The 15,565-nt window shown below is 41.2% G+C and overlaps 1 protein-coding gene across 3 annotated transcripts in view; it reads right to left on the bottom strand.

The window, feature by feature from the left end:
* Positions 1–617: 617 nt before the first annotated feature.
* The window catches only part of fgf12a (fibroblast growth factor 12a), a 34,471-nt gene continuing 19,523 nt past the window's right edge, over positions 618–15,565 (bottom strand). For all 3 annotated transcript variants that reach the window (XM_028592411.1, XM_028592409.1, XM_028592410.1), the window contains 3 exons: positions 11,412–11,515; positions 2,155–2,353; positions 618–933 (listed from right to left, as the gene is read on the bottom strand). In XM_028592411.1, coding sequence (XP_028448212.1) covers positions 818–933; positions 2,155–2,353; positions 11,412–11,515 — 419 coding nt within the window. In that variant the 3' untranslated portion in view covers positions 618–817. The remainder of the gene's footprint in view (positions 934–2,154; positions 2,354–11,411; positions 11,516–15,565) is intronic.

Here is a 15,565-nt window from a genome sequence, read left to right as displayed (position 1 = left end):
TCCCGTCATTGCAGAACAATATAGGGGACTTCATGTTAGAGTACTTGAAACAGCCCTGTCTGTCCTTTTAGTCACACTTACTGTACACACCTGAGTAAATTACATCCCACCCTAAGCACTCTGTTTCCATTGGAGTACAACACAGAGAACTATCAAATACATTCAGTCTTACCCTCACAACAGAGCAGGTAGTGTGACAGTGCATTCAGAATCAAACTATGAGAGAGAAATTGGAAAACAAATCTCTAGTCCCAAAAACAAAAGAAAGCCTGTAACCATGATATTAACTGGGATGATAAGATTCAACAGATTAGTAATGATGATGATGTTATAGTTATTACTGACAACAATAACACAATAAAGCATATGGGAGTGTAGTAGCATTTAGAAAAGATGTATTAAAGCTTGTTTTTCACAGCATAAATTGGAAATAATAGATATTTGTATTTGCGTGAAGAGAGACCACCATTCTTTTGTTTATCACAGCTTGTTCTCTTTTGCATAAAATGTTGGTCAAGTCCTGATTGAAAATGTTTTTTTTTTCTCCATATATATATATATATATATATATATATATATATAAAATATCCTCTGGTTTCATATTAATTCATCTAAAAGATTTTCACAGGCAAGAGTTCAGTTTTGTTTTTGTTGTCTTGGGTGTACAGTAATAGCTCCTCATCGCCACAACGCCTTCTTTTTTTTCAGAGGGGATGGTGGTGCGTATTTTAGGGGGGGGCGATGAGTTTTCCTATGGCCCCGCCCATTGAGTCAGGATGAGATCACTCCCCCCTGCTGGAAGCCCCTCCCCCCGCTGCTATGTGGAGTCCTGATTGACAGCTTTCCCTCCGTTCATGGTGGGAGTCCCTGAGCTCTTCCTGGAGCGGTGCTTGTCCTCTATCTCATGCATTGACGGCTCCCTGTACATACAAACTGTAGTGGAGATGTAAAGAGAGGAAAGGAGAAGGAGGGAGAGGAGACGACAGGCCAAACAGAGGAGGAGCTCAGAAAGGGGACAATGGAGAGCAGATTGAAGAGATGGATGTGCAGACAGAGACAAGGTCAGGTGCGAGGCTGGAGGGACAATTCTACCAGGCAGGGAATCAGAGCTGTGTAAGCACTTTTTTTATCACATTGTTTGGCAAGTTTTCATGATATCTATCAAAAACTGCTCTCACTAGAAAGAGTTGATATTCAAAAATACACTCGTTCAAAATGGTATGCAGATCTTCATTTTGAGTCTGACTGTCAACTCTGTATACTTAAAATGACTGCCAACCCAAAAGCATAAATAATTTATTCTTTGCTAACTTCAGAGCAACCACTGTTCCACTAATTTAAATAATGGAACTTAACAAGACAATAAAAGATCACAGTAAATGCACAGAAGTGTCTTTGCAAGATAAGATAATTTGTTTAGCAACTCTCCTAGATTGTCATCTCTTTAACCAAAACAGTTTAAATTCAAGAATTAAACCTTTTTTAAGTATTTTTATTGATTGTTTTCCTGGATTGGTTTGATGAAAACAATGCTTTACCAAATAACAAGATTTCATACCACATTGTCATGTAAGGGGTAGGAAATCTGTAATTTTTTGGAATGCCATTAAAGTAAATGGGATGTACTTACAGACTGATCTTATGAAGTGGCGTATGTATGACATGCCAATTCGTATGCCATTATTGGCGTGTTATCAAGACGCATACTCGCTTTTTAGCGTGTTTATGAACGCCGCTTGGCCTCCATTGACTTACATTACTTTGTGATTGCGTGTTAATTGATGCCGTAGCGAGAGTAGAATGAAAGGGCAAAAATCCACGTAGGGAGGTTGAGGATTGTGTCCCGCATGTCACGTTTCCTTCGTGTCCCGCGTGTCACGTTTCCTAAACTAAATCCAACCCCGTTCTTCTTTTTTTTTCTTAATCCAACCCTTCCGCTGTATACGGTGCTCAAAATGCGTACAGATAACACGCCACTTGGCTTTAGAAAGTGGGGTGTATGTTTACGCGATAACACGGCACTTGTAGAAAGTGGCGTGTATGTTTACGCAAAGTCATGATGTCAGGTTGGTAAATGCATAACCACACAAAGGAACAAACCAAAAATTAAAAAGATCACTTCAAAGCTGTTCCAAACAACAAGTTTTCTCATACCTTCGATGGGCCTGGGCACAAAGTGTGACGAGGGCTTAGTCTTCTTGACCCGGTTGCCCTTCATGACTTGTCCCTCCTTGGTGAGGCCAAGGAACCAGGCCCGGCCCGACTCCTGCTGTCGGTACACAGTGGACGAGTAGATCACGTAGTAGTTCTCGAAAACAGACTCCTTGAACTTGCACTCTGGTGTGAACATCTCCTGCAAAATAAGAGACTGGAGGATATAGATACAGTATGTGCATGTGGGCTCCTGCATTTAGGAATGCAAACAGCATGTACATATGAATCAATGCATGCACACACACAAAATACATTTTAGTATCCACATAAATATCACATGCAGACATGCATAACCAGCAGGCACAGATGGATGATTTTAATGATAATTTCAGGAAAAAAAAGAAAGCTGCGTCTGTTTCACTCTGCCAATATTGGCTCTCATCACTAGCATGTGTATATTGCCAAGGTCAGTAAACATACTGTGTACACACACACACACGCACATACACACACACACACACCCCTTTGGAACCTTAAGTAATGATATCTCATTAGAGTAATGGTGAACAATGGAAGATTGTTATCTCTCTCTGCTTAACTATCAAAGCAGCAAGTGAAGGAGAAAGTCAAGGGGACACACAGGAGGTGGAGAGGAATGACATGAAAAATGGAACGAGCCACATATTTGATACACTGTCGGGACTGAGTGCGGTGCCAAATTATTGCCATGACAGTTCAGGAGACGGAAACAATGCTCCTGACCGTCTAACCCCTAAAAAATCTAAGATACATTAATTTGTGAATTTAATGAAGATAATGGTGCCACTGACCTTTTTAAATAGGCAGGAAAATCACAGTCTTTTTTCAAACTAAATCTATACTTATTAATCAGGTGAGCTGATTAAGGTGTGCTGACAAGGTGGAGGGTGGAAGGTCATCTCTACTCATCTGAATGCTTCCTCGTGGCAAGAGGCTAAATTAAAAACTAACGGCAGTCAGTTTAAAGGGCGGGGGAAGTCAAAAATGGATGAGGATGTGGAAAATGGATGAGGATGCAGTGTGTGTGTGTGTGTGTGTGTGTGTGTGTGTGTGTGTGTGTGTGTGTGTGTGTGTGTGTGTGTGTGTGTGTGTGTGAATTAAAAAAACATTTTCTCAGTTACCTGTTGCAGTTTTTGATGTTATTTACCCAGGTTTTGAAATATTAGTCTACTCTAATACATTTTGAGGTGAACAGAATTTTGCTTGTGATGCTGATTTTCCAGAAAAAAAAATGCAGTTATTGCTGTGGGTGTTTCTTTTGAGGAAAAGGTACCTATGAAAACTGTTCACAGTAAGTTGGATTATGTGTGACATGTTTAACGCATTGATTTCTTAGGCCCCACATGGGGAGTGTAGACAAAACATTGACATATTACCACCTTATACCACCTCCAGGTGGCCGCTAACTTTGTCTGCTGTTTGCTGCTGGGCAGGTAGTGTGCAGTCGGTTCATCAGAGCTTTTTCGCTAAAAAAACAGCTGCCTTCTACAACTGGAAACACGGTTGAAGAGCACTTTGAGGGTGAATCAACACAGTTGTGGGCCCTAAAACCATAAAAATTAGTTGAAAGATGCTAAAAAGCTCAGTGCAGTCAAGGGAAATGGCAGTCAGGTGGCAATTCTGTAGGTTTTTCACTGAAAGCAATTCCCATTATACATAATTTGACCAATTCATGTACAAATAATGATTAGTGCAGCTTTAAACTCCTTATCCCAATCAAAGCCAATGCTGTTAAGAGTATGCGTATCTGTATCTTTGCTTGCATGGCTCCACAGTTTAGCTAATTGGGTCACACTGTGTGTGACCGCTCATTTATAAGACACAGCAATGCATAGCAGGTTGTGCAAAGTAATCTGGGAAGGTGAGGTCGGCTGTGTGGAAATGTCTAGCTGGTCAGCAGGAGGCAGGACAAGCTCTGTGTAGGGCTGGCGGCTGACTTTATCTGGGCCTGCGGACACACTGTCAAACAGCAGACGTCTCTGTCAGTGTCGGGGCGCTGGGGGTCACATTGTGCTTGTCTGGCTGCGTGTGTGTTTATCTGTGAACATATGTGTTTGAGTGGGTAGGGGGCAGACAGTGATGCATTACACACCAGCAGGATTTGTCCCTTCTTCATCTGTTTGGAGCCAAAATCAGGCCAAGCACACACACATGCATACACACCCACCCACCCACCCACACAAACACATCAGTGCGCTCTACTATCCTACCCTTCACAATCAGCCACTTTGCTTTGCTGACACACAGTAGAATTCCCCTTCAATTCATCCACAAGGACAACACTCTGTTACTGTCTATGAAAAGGCTAGGAGCAGTTTTGAAAGCACTCTGGCTGTGGCTTGGGAATGATAGGGGTGGAATGTAAGTGACTTTGAAGTCTTTGACAGAGCACCTTGTTTGTGGATGACTGAGTGGAAATATGAGGTGAAGAGACGGGTCGGAGTCTCTCGTGATTAATGGCATCTCGTTAACGGACATGCGTGAACTAAAGAACCACATGGGGAAGGAAAAGCACACTGGCAAACGGCCACATGCGCACACATACTCAATGCGACACGCATGCTGTCGCACATTTAAAATGCACACCAACAGGTTTGCGCTGTCGCTTCCTCTGCCAGGAATACATAATCAACCAAAGTTGTTTACCGCGGCAAAACAAGGAAAATAATTTAAAAAAAAGACGCTAACAGGCCATGCTTATTGATAGTAAACTATTTACAAGGACACTTATTTATATTCTGTGGTGATCTGAAGGAGAAAAGCGAAGGACTTGTTAGTTAAACTGGTCGTGTGAGACGGCTCGCTCGCCACCATTAGCGAGCTGATGATAAGCAAACAGAGGTCCACCTGAGACCCAGTGAACAAACACCATAAAAGTCGGGACAGAATGTAAATGTTTTAGCACACAACAATTTACATCTATTTTACCAAAGACTTTCAGCTGAATTTATAACAACTTCTAGTGGTTGCATCTCCTCCTTTACAAGCACACACAAGCATGTAGGTGATCTCAGTGGTGGAAAGTAACTAATTACCTTTACTCAAGTACTATACTTAATTACAATTTGGAGGTACTTGTGTATTTCCATTTTATGCCACTTAATAGGTTACTTAGGCCTATACTTCACTACATTTCAAAAGGTATATTGTATTGTACTTTTTACTCCACTACTTATTTGAGACCTTTAGTTACTTTGCAGAGTCATATTAATAGTACAAAATATAATCAACAAATAAATGACTACGTATAAAAGTAAGACTTTATGGATCCCTTGGTGAAATTGACAAACTTCCTGGCATTATATATAGTAAAAATGTAGCTCCATCTTTACCAGCTACAATAATAAAATATATTAATGCATCAATTATTCTGAGATGGGCCACTCTGTTAATGAGTGCCAATATTTTTAATGAATGACTTTACCTTTTAGCAAAGTATTTCTACACTGTGGTATTGCTACTTTTACTTAAGTAAAGATCTTAGTACTTAGAGTACTTCTTCCACCACTGGGTGATGTAAGTGGCAGGTGTGCTGAATGCACAGAGCAGAAATGCAAATTAGAAGTTACTGCAAGTCATGAAACACGAAGAAGAAGAGACAAACAGGACAGGATGGCGAGAAGAGAGGCTAACACCTTTAGGGAAATCTTAACATCATTTGCTTGCTAGACGTGTGCATCAAATCAAACGATGTGATTCTGTTCAACAAATTACTATGTCCATAAAATTGTGGATATACACTGACAAAATCTGGAGAACAAGGATTATCAAAGCCATGCATTTCCAAATACTTAAAAAAGTTGGCTTTACAATTTTATGAAGATTAAGTATTTATAGCAACACTAGGTAACTTTTCCCACTTTGGTCCCCCTACAGGTTGGAAGCGAAATTGTCCATTACATTACATTGTCCAGTTCATTCGAACTACAAATCCGCTACACGATCTGGCAAACTTGCATAATGTAATGTAATGGATAATTCCAATTCCAACCTGTAGGGGGACTGAAGCGGGAAAAGTTCTCTAGTGTTGCTTTAAGACATTCATTAGATCTCAGCAACATTAACTATAACTGTCGGAGAGAAACACTGTGGGTGGATCTCTTTCTCTAGATTTACGGATGTCAGTTTCAGTTTATTTACACGTCATCATATCATTGAAGTGCTCATATTATGCTTTACCCCTTTCCTTTATCGTGTTATTTATCTCCCCCCAAGGGACTTACCATCTCCAACAGAAAACACTTTTCACAAACCGCTCCAAACAGCTCTATTGTAGTCCAGCCTTTACTTCAGAGACAGACGTGCGGCACTTTGTAACACACGTTATAATGCTCGCTTAGCTGCCAGCGTGGCATGCCCTCATACTCTGCTTCTGACTGGCTAGTAGTCCTTACCTTGGTACTGTGCATGTGCGACTCCCAACAAAAATTTAACAGAAGTGAGATGTCTCACTCTGTAGCTAAAACAGAAAGCTCAACACACAGGGTGAAAAGAAGAGCTGCAGCAGTGTGCAGTAAAACAAAAATATGGTGTTTTTTGAAAATTAAACCATGTAAACCTATTCTGGTACAACCTCTAAATACAATTATGAAACTGAAAAATAGCAAAATATGAGCACTTTAAGACGCAATTTCAGTAAGTACAAAGTTCATATGTAGGTTGCTCAAAATGGGGAACCCCAAATAAGCTACTCAAAGCTTTTTGGAGTGGGCCAAATAACATTAAACATACAACAGAGAATAGACAGATAATATAAAAATGTATATATAAAAATTCACAAAAGACACTCAATTTACAATAGACTGAAGCCTGGAGCTAACAGCTAAAATCCCAGATGATGCAGTACACTCAAACTGATACGAGCAAGGTGATACTGAGTGTTGGGAGCTTAGCTTGTGGAAGGTGTGTGTGTTTGTGTGTGGGGGGGGTGCAGGAAGTGTAAAATGAAACAAAAAGAGAGCAAGATGTAATGGATATGAAACAGGGCTGGCAACAGAACTTGGATGAACGTGTCCTGAATCCAAATCAGATAACTGGCTCCATCTGAGCTCTCTGGCTCTGCATTAAGGAGCCCTGCTGCGACCGACAGGCGGACTTTGATTCTGGTAAAGATGCAGAGGATATGGGGTGGGGTGGGGGGATCGCCATTTAAATATGGGCCTGAGCCACTTGTGTATCTGAGAGATTTGGCCTCAGTGAGAATCCCAGGTCTGCCATGGAACTCCCAGGGAGCTCATTATTATTCTGAGAGAGATTCAGGTTGGGCATTGTCTAGACTTTAACTGAAAAACTCTTTCTCACCTGTTGCTCTTTTTCTCTTTCTCACTCTGAAAGTCAATCACTTTCAAACAATGTTCTGTCCTGTCGTCCCTTTAACTTCCTTCGGAAAAGAACCTGACGGTTAATGGCTCAAATCAAATTACAAACTATTACAATACTAATGCTCTAATATCCTGTTCCTCTTTAATTTCCCTTTTCTCTCTTTCTTTACTTCCTGAGGGCACTGTTATTACTTACCAGTCATTACTTCGCACCACCACCACATGCATGCAACTTTATAATGTGCATGTACATTAGATTTACAGAAAATTAACCCCCCAAATTTTGATAATTAATTAGTTGTTGAAGTCTTTTATCAAGCCAAAAATACCAAACATTAGTTATTACCAGTGTCTCAATTACAATCTGAAGATGTCCGTTTAGGCTTTGGAAATGGGCATTTTTATCGTAGCAAACTGAAAATAATAAATTAAAAGATGAATTGATAATGAAACTAATCATTAGTTGCAGTCCTAATGCTCTCCAAATACACACAGACTTTGTGTGTGTGTTGATAGTTTGTGTGAGTGAGTTGATTGTGTGTGTGTGTGTGTGTGTGTGTGTGTGTGTGTGTGCAGCTATCGACAGATATGTCTATTTGTGAGATAGATAAGTCAGAGATGGATAGCACAGATGGAGAACAGTGGTTACTGCTGTGCAGTAAACTAGGTCATATTGAGAAGTGTTATAAATAATGGAAGGGAGCTCTTTATTGTAGATGCTTATCCCCCACGCACTTCATCACTAAACACTCCACACAAGCATTATCACCCTGCTCACCCATGGCTACATCAGCAACCGTCTCAACAGTGAGCTATGCACTCCAGGCAAGAAAAGCCAACCAGCGACCAGCATGTACGTAACCACTTATCAACAGTAACGGCAAACCGACTGGCTAGATACCTGACAACCTAGATGAAAGACTGAGACTAAGGCTTCTCAAAGTTGCAACACGACAACCTCTCAGTCATCTCATACAGAAGACAAAGCTTGTCGCATTCGCTCACTAACAAGACAGTGCAAAGCAGCAGGGAGAGAAGAAGAAAAACAAGGGAGTGTTAGACGGGTGGGAGGATATCCCTCAGTAATGATCTCCTGGGGGGCAGAGGGAGATAGAGAGCCGTGCATCTCGACTCTCAGATGTTAGGAAGACAAAACAAGACGACAAAAAACAAGCAGTGTAAAAGTTTATAATTTGGAGAGGCAAAAGAGTGTAATGGAGACCTTGAAGAAGAGTGAATAAGTGAGGGAGATGGGGGGAAAAAGATAAAGGCCCGGGCAAATAAGAGTAAAATTAAATATGTAAGTAAGTATGAGAAGATGAAAGTGAAGGACTTATTTTATAGCTGTGATTGCAAGTGTGAATAAAGAACAGAAATGTGCCCCTTAAAAAACACAATCTCTATTGCTAAATTAAATTGGCAAACGGTAGTTAGAGAGAGAAACAAGCTATTTGAGCTTTGCATGTTAATTCAGCCTCTTTATGAGCACTCTGTGGCTCTTCAAGGCTTATAAGCCCACCGCCCGCATTCGTGCATGCTAATTTCCCATGCTTCACATCTGAGAAACTGAACCTCCTCCATATGGCAAGAGAGTTCAATCACTGCGTGGCTTAAATTAAAATGGCCTTTCTACTGTTAATGCAAAAAAATGTTTGCCTTCTGACAAACATCCCCTTCTCCCTGTGATAGAAAGGTAAAATATGTCCCTCCGTCCAAAATAGTGATTAAAATGATACACAGTCATGTTTGTCATGCTGAAAGCTGCAGTTTGACACTGAGGTCCTGAATCACTTGTAATTAATAATAATCATGTAATCTGATGCAAATGATGATTTAATCAAGGGTGTGTGTGTTTAGAGGGGGGGGGATTGCTGCCTGGGCAGAAATAAACTTTACTTAGATGTAGATAGGTGGGTGGAGGGTTATAATAAGCCTCATAGTAGGGCTGTGATTTGTGAACTTGTTCATGAGCCTTTAGTTATGAATGAATCTGTCTTCCTGGGTGAGTCATAACAGCCTGCGCATTTATATTACGTCCTTCTCTGAACTCGTGAGTGCTTATTTGTGCTCACGTACTGAGCAAGAATGCCTGCTCGGCTAAAATAATGGCTCTGAATTTACTAGACTTTTCTTTTTTTTTTTAAATGCAGCATGTACACCATTTATCTGGTCTATTTCAAAATGTTCTCCTGGATCTTTCTCGCAGTAAATCAGCTCCCTTATCAATAAATATAAGTTGTGATGGAGCAGACACTGGCTTCACTGTGTCCTTCACGGATTTTATGAGTATTTTGAAAAAGGAAAAAGTTTGATGGGCAGTTTGTGAATTCCAGTCATTCATCACAGCTGTCTGGCGATCAGACAGGGGGAGGTTTGTGGGTAATGCAGCCCCCCCCCCATCCTCTTCTTTCTGCTGTCTTCAACTGGATTGGGAACCATAAGACTGGCGGTTGTATAACTATGCCAACTAGGGATATCTTCCTGTCTCTATACCTCTGCCTGCCTCCACCCCATTTCCCACAAACGTGCTCCAGAATCATGTCTTCATCCTTAATGCAACAGCTACGACGTCAGCTTTCAGTTTTCTCCAGCTGACATCTGTGACTGGGTCCACCCCCGCCGGGGCATGAGCTACCCACACTTGCCTGTATGATTCTCATATCCTGCACTGCAAATAAACTATCCATCTTCACAATATTTACACCCCCACTGAGTATTGAAAGGAGTTTTACTGCTTTACTGCTTATGTGTTGTTGTTTTTTTCAATCAAGTGTATGACTTTTATAATCATGCATTATTTTTGACAAATATATAATACCTGAAAAAAATGAAATGAGATATTGGGGCAATTTCAGATATTAACAGGATTAACAGAATCCTTAAAAATGAATGCCTTTAAACCAAAAAATAGGTGTTGCAGCTTAGAGTTTCCATTGCAGCTCAGTCTTTACTGCGTTTTGCTGTCATTTACTTTTGCGGGTGCAGTGACATCTACTAACTTGTTGCTGCCGGTACCACTATGAGCAGCTCTGTTTTAACAATGTAAAGCTAAAAACCTTCAAACCGTGGTGTTTTGTCGGGATCAAGTTTTGAGCAGAAGTCTGTTAGCTGCTAGGCTAATTTGTATTTGTATTTAACCGAGCAGTCTGTTGTGTGTACTGTACTGTGTCCCTCTCTACTGTACTGGTTAGCAGCCTGGTATCGTTTTCAGGCGATTTAATGAAGGTAAACGGAACAAACAGCCTAACGTGCGTAATGCCACTGCTGGCGCTGCACTGGCTGAATGAGTCCTTCCCCAGTCATGCTGTTAGTTTAGATTTTATTTGATATGAGGCAGAGTTTTCTATGAGCAGAGGAGCACGCATTTTTAACGTCAATATTGCAGTTGATCATGTTCATTTGATTGTGGGAAGCCAAAATTGCGATCACAATTAATATTCGATTAATTATGCAGCCCTTCAGTGTAGTATCTTTTTCAGGATGAAAAAGTTCAACAAAGCAACACCATCCACATCAAAAGTACAATGCAATTCAAGGGGATTTCTGTTTGTAGCTGCTACATGACGAGCCTCCGTTAGTAGGCTAACCACTAAAGGAAGAAGAGTCAATTTTATAAAGGGCTGAGCACTGAACTTGTAAAACATATGCAGTGTGCTGCTTCAACAACAAAGAGGGGGAGGGGAAAAGGTCCTGCACAGCAACACAAAGGCACACTTGAAGAGATCTCAAATAGAGCGGAGATGAAAGGGTTTAGAAGAGTCTTTGCTGCAGTGGGATAATAAAGGAGACAAGAAACAGAACAAAAGACAACATGTGTGAATGATTAAATACGCATGCTGGTAAGGCACACACGTGCACAACCTAACAACACGTCTGGTGCGAGGGGTTGTATCTTACCGAGCTGTAGAGCATGCCCTCGCCATTCATGGCGATGTAGAAGCCACTCTTCACTCCCTGGATGGCCACCACTCTTAGACCCACAGGAATAAGATTAAACAGAGCTGCAGAACAGAAAGATGGGGGAGGGAGGGAGGGAGACGGGCAGATACAAAAGAGAGACACAAAGGACAGAATAGGACGATTGAGTTTTTACTAGACACAACAGCTTCTGTCTCTGTTGTTTGGCTACCTGTCAGCAGTCAAGTGCAAGTGCAGCACATGGACAATGGGGACACTGACGCACCTCATTATGACAGGAAAGCATTAACATTAAAGCAGAAATCCAAAGGTTTAAATTTAAAAAAATCATTCCTTTACTTTTGTGGTCTAAAATTGTAGTTTCAATAGTTAACAACACAACTGGCTAAAATAGTAATTTAACTACTTTCCTGTAATCACTATGCAAATATGAATGTATTCAAATACCAGCAAGCTACTTCAAAATGTAGGTAAACTACTAGTTTATTTAGACAACATATTTGATAATTTGCTGATGAAAGTACACACGAAAGTAGCACAGAATGACAGATTTTGCTCAATGAAAGTACTTTCACACTAACTTATATTTAGGTGACTTTGTATGTAACTGCTGGTCAACCAGAAATATTTGGCATTAGTGAAAAGTTGAATGTAAGTTAAAGTTAAATTTTATTTAAAAATTAGTGCTGATTGGTGCTCGGAAGTTTGTAACATCACCTTTTTTCAACTGAGCCCCGCCCACTTTAAAGCAGTGACATGAGCACTGATAACACAGCGCAGACAGAAATTCCTTGTGAAATATCCAAAACTGATAGAGATTATTTGTTTCCAGGGCCTTTTAATGTAGAATAACACCATGCAGATGACACCACCTTATATTGCGTCTCAAGGATGTTTGGCCAATCATCGAAGAGACTTTATTTCTGTAAATAAGTCTAATTTTATTTGACTTACTGTTATCTATGAAGGTAAGTTCAATTGAATCTGAGCCTGTGACTTTCATGGGCTTTGGTGTGATGGAGGTGTGAGGACACTGTATTGTTGGGATGATTGTTCTGCGGGTGGCGATGGGGACTATCAGATAAGGCTGGCAGGGGCGAGACAAGACGTGCCAACAAGTCCGTCCTCCGAGCAGATTCACTTTCACTCAATAAATATTGACGTGCCTGCCAATGGTTTTAACTCTGCCCTGAGGCCACTGGTACAGGTGATACACACTGGCCACTCTTGCAGCTATGCATGCCCTTGAGGGGCTGGATGCTTGGGGTACTCTGGCAGAATGTGAGTCCATTAGCACCTTCAATTTTGTTTTCTCCGCCTTCTCAATCTCTTTTCTGTCACAACAGTCACCTTGCCCTCTGTCTGTTCCCCCGCTCTTGTATCCATTTGCCTTTCATGGCTGCTGCCTTTGTCGCTCCGATGACTGGCGGTGTCTCTCACAGCCACCGTCCACAGTTCTGTCACGAATCACCAAAACCCAGGAGTGTTCCACCCTAGAGCACCTATCACAACCTACTCTAGCCTTTTCTCATACTGTACTCGCAATAGGGCCCTCAAAAGACTTACTGTATTAGCTTGGCTTGTGATTGCGAGGAAAAGATGCATAAAATAGGGCACGCTAGTTATTATTATTATGCTATAATTATAATATGCCGTCCTTGGTCTCGTTTGCCTGCCAAAGGATTACACAACTGACAGGAGCTGTCATTCAGCTACCTTCTAAATGTCCGACTTTTCTATTTGCAGCTCCAGTGGTTGATGGATTCCAAAATGACTACTGTTTGAGTACCTGATGACCATGCTGAAGGCAATTCCTCTTCCTTAATAACTTCATTTCCATCTCTCGCCGAGAAAAGAGAGCGGCTGGGATGGTGCAGGCACAGTGTTAAGAGATTTCCAGGGATCTTCTATAGTCAAAGGGCCAGACAAAATGGCTTCAAACCACCCAATAAAGCAAAATCCTTGAAATGGCAAGTCTTACAGTGGAGCAGTAATCGACTACAGGCGAATCCTGCAGGTAGACTAAAGGAAGTGCATTTGATGTGAGGAATACTGGTGCAGCAGGAATAAACCCTGCTGGAAAGGTTTAGAGAAACACTCAGCCAAACTTCATGTGCCAAGGGCATGTCTCCAAAGTGCAAATCCAAAGATGGGAGAGCTTGTACATACAGTACAGGTGTGTCAATTTGTGCTCTTATATACTGTTTTTTATTAGTGTCTTTTTAAATTTTGGTGACACCCCTTCGTGCCAAAGTTCACAAAGTGCTTCAAATGACTGGGTCTTCAACTAATAGAAAATGTCTTGCTTCATGCCATCCATCTACCAGGAGCATCAGAGGCAGATGTGAGTGTGAACGCCTCACACAATACAGCAGGTGTCTCATAGCCAGCAATACATTTCTTCAGCTGCAGTGTGCGCAGGTAATTACTGCAGGCAATCAACTGATGACAATTAAATTAAAAACTGCTCAAATTTGGGCGTTAATTAATTGAATGGTGTTTCACAGCCCTTGCAGTAAGTTAACTGTAGCTCTGCCTGTCATGCTTACCACTGAAGCAGTTATACATACTGCAGTAATCTATTCTATTAGTTCTCACAATTTACTAAATATTTTGGGTCTTGATCATGATTTTATTAAAGCAGAATTTAATTTATTTTTTATGCATTCTCCAGCTAAATCTATTTGCTATTCAGCTGTGCCCTTCTCTCAGCACAGAAATATAGCAAATAATAATAATAATAAAAAAAAAATGGAATTGAAACGCACTTGGGGCTCAGGTCGCACCTAGTATGCAGACACCGTCGTGCTCCTCAATCCCATCGGTTTCACCCAACCTCCCCCAGAAAATAAATGACTGTATTCCATCTGCCGCTGCTGAAGATGCTGCATGTCAGAGAGGGCTGTTGGTTCAATGGTGGGGGTAATCTATTATTCTGATAATCCAGCCGGGCAATCAATAGTTCAGCGCAAGGCCTGAATACCAAATCTTCGTTCATTTCTTAATCACTTTTATCTTTATTCTTTCTGTCTCCAGCTTGTTTACTCAAAACATATCACATTCCTCTCACTGCATCTCCTGCTCTCTTTTTGTGTCTTCCTTCGGACCGTCTCTGAGCCCGAGGCATCTCATATAGAGAATTATTCATTGGGTACAAACGGGGAAGGTGGTATTTTTAGTTTCCTCTGGCTGAATTATTCACCGCATTCCTCCATCCCTGGGCCAGCGGCACTGCTTAACAAGAAGATTACCTAGAGGTGGGGAAACCCTCACATACAACAAACCCCTCATCAGCCAAAACCTTTAGAACACAATGGAGGCTCTAAAAAAAACAGCAATGTGTTAGAGGTGCACAGAGAATTTTTCTTTCTTTTTTTTTTTTTTGTGCGCAGTAATCCTTTTTGTTCTGAAGACCCTTTCTATAAACTATACATACTGAAGATCTATCTCCTCTAAAACGACGAGTGCCGGGCAGAGACCGTTGTTTTCACCGCATGACTGCTACCGTCCAGCAGCTTTGGCTCTGGCTTCCTTTAAGATTGGCAGGATGTTTTAGAGAATAATGGTCTTGATTGCTTTCCTGTCTGGCTTCACTCCAGATTGGGAGTGTCGTCATTATCGCTTTGACAATTGACCATTCTCCGCTGACCCATATCTCGTTCTTGATCCTTCGCTTCCCATAGGAAACCGTTACAAAAGCCTATATGTTTTAATAAAGAAGACTCTCTACAGAATCTGCTGGTTTTCAGTGTTGCTGTTCCTGTGAGAGCGGAAGGGGGTGTGATAGCTTTAGGGGCCTATTCCCTAGAGACTATTTATTCACTGGTAGTCCACTACGGAAAGTCAATTGCTGGTGAAATATTGCAAAGAAGTGGCTCAGGGACGGATTTTTGTGACTAGAAGTGAAGCTGTGGGGATACAGTTGCTTCAGGCAATGGGATTTTCCAGGAAGGAATTTCTGCTGTGATAATCACACACGCTTCAGTGCCGAATCATTTAAAACAATGTGGCACTTAACAATCATAACGTGGACACAGTAGAAATGGTTTACTTAGAGGGACAAGGATTTTATATATAATTCATAAACCATTTGCGTGGGTTTTGACACATTTTATTTCTACAGTTATATCATG

Source organism: Perca flavescens, chromosome 12 (genome assembly GCF_004354835.1).
Source record: "Perca flavescens isolate YP-PL-M2 chromosome 12, PFLA_1.0, whole genome shotgun sequence".
NCBI classification, from domain to species: domain Eukaryota; kingdom Metazoa; phylum Chordata; class Actinopteri; order Perciformes; family Percidae; genus Perca; species Perca flavescens.
This window is presented reverse-complemented; position numbering and strand designations above follow the sequence as displayed.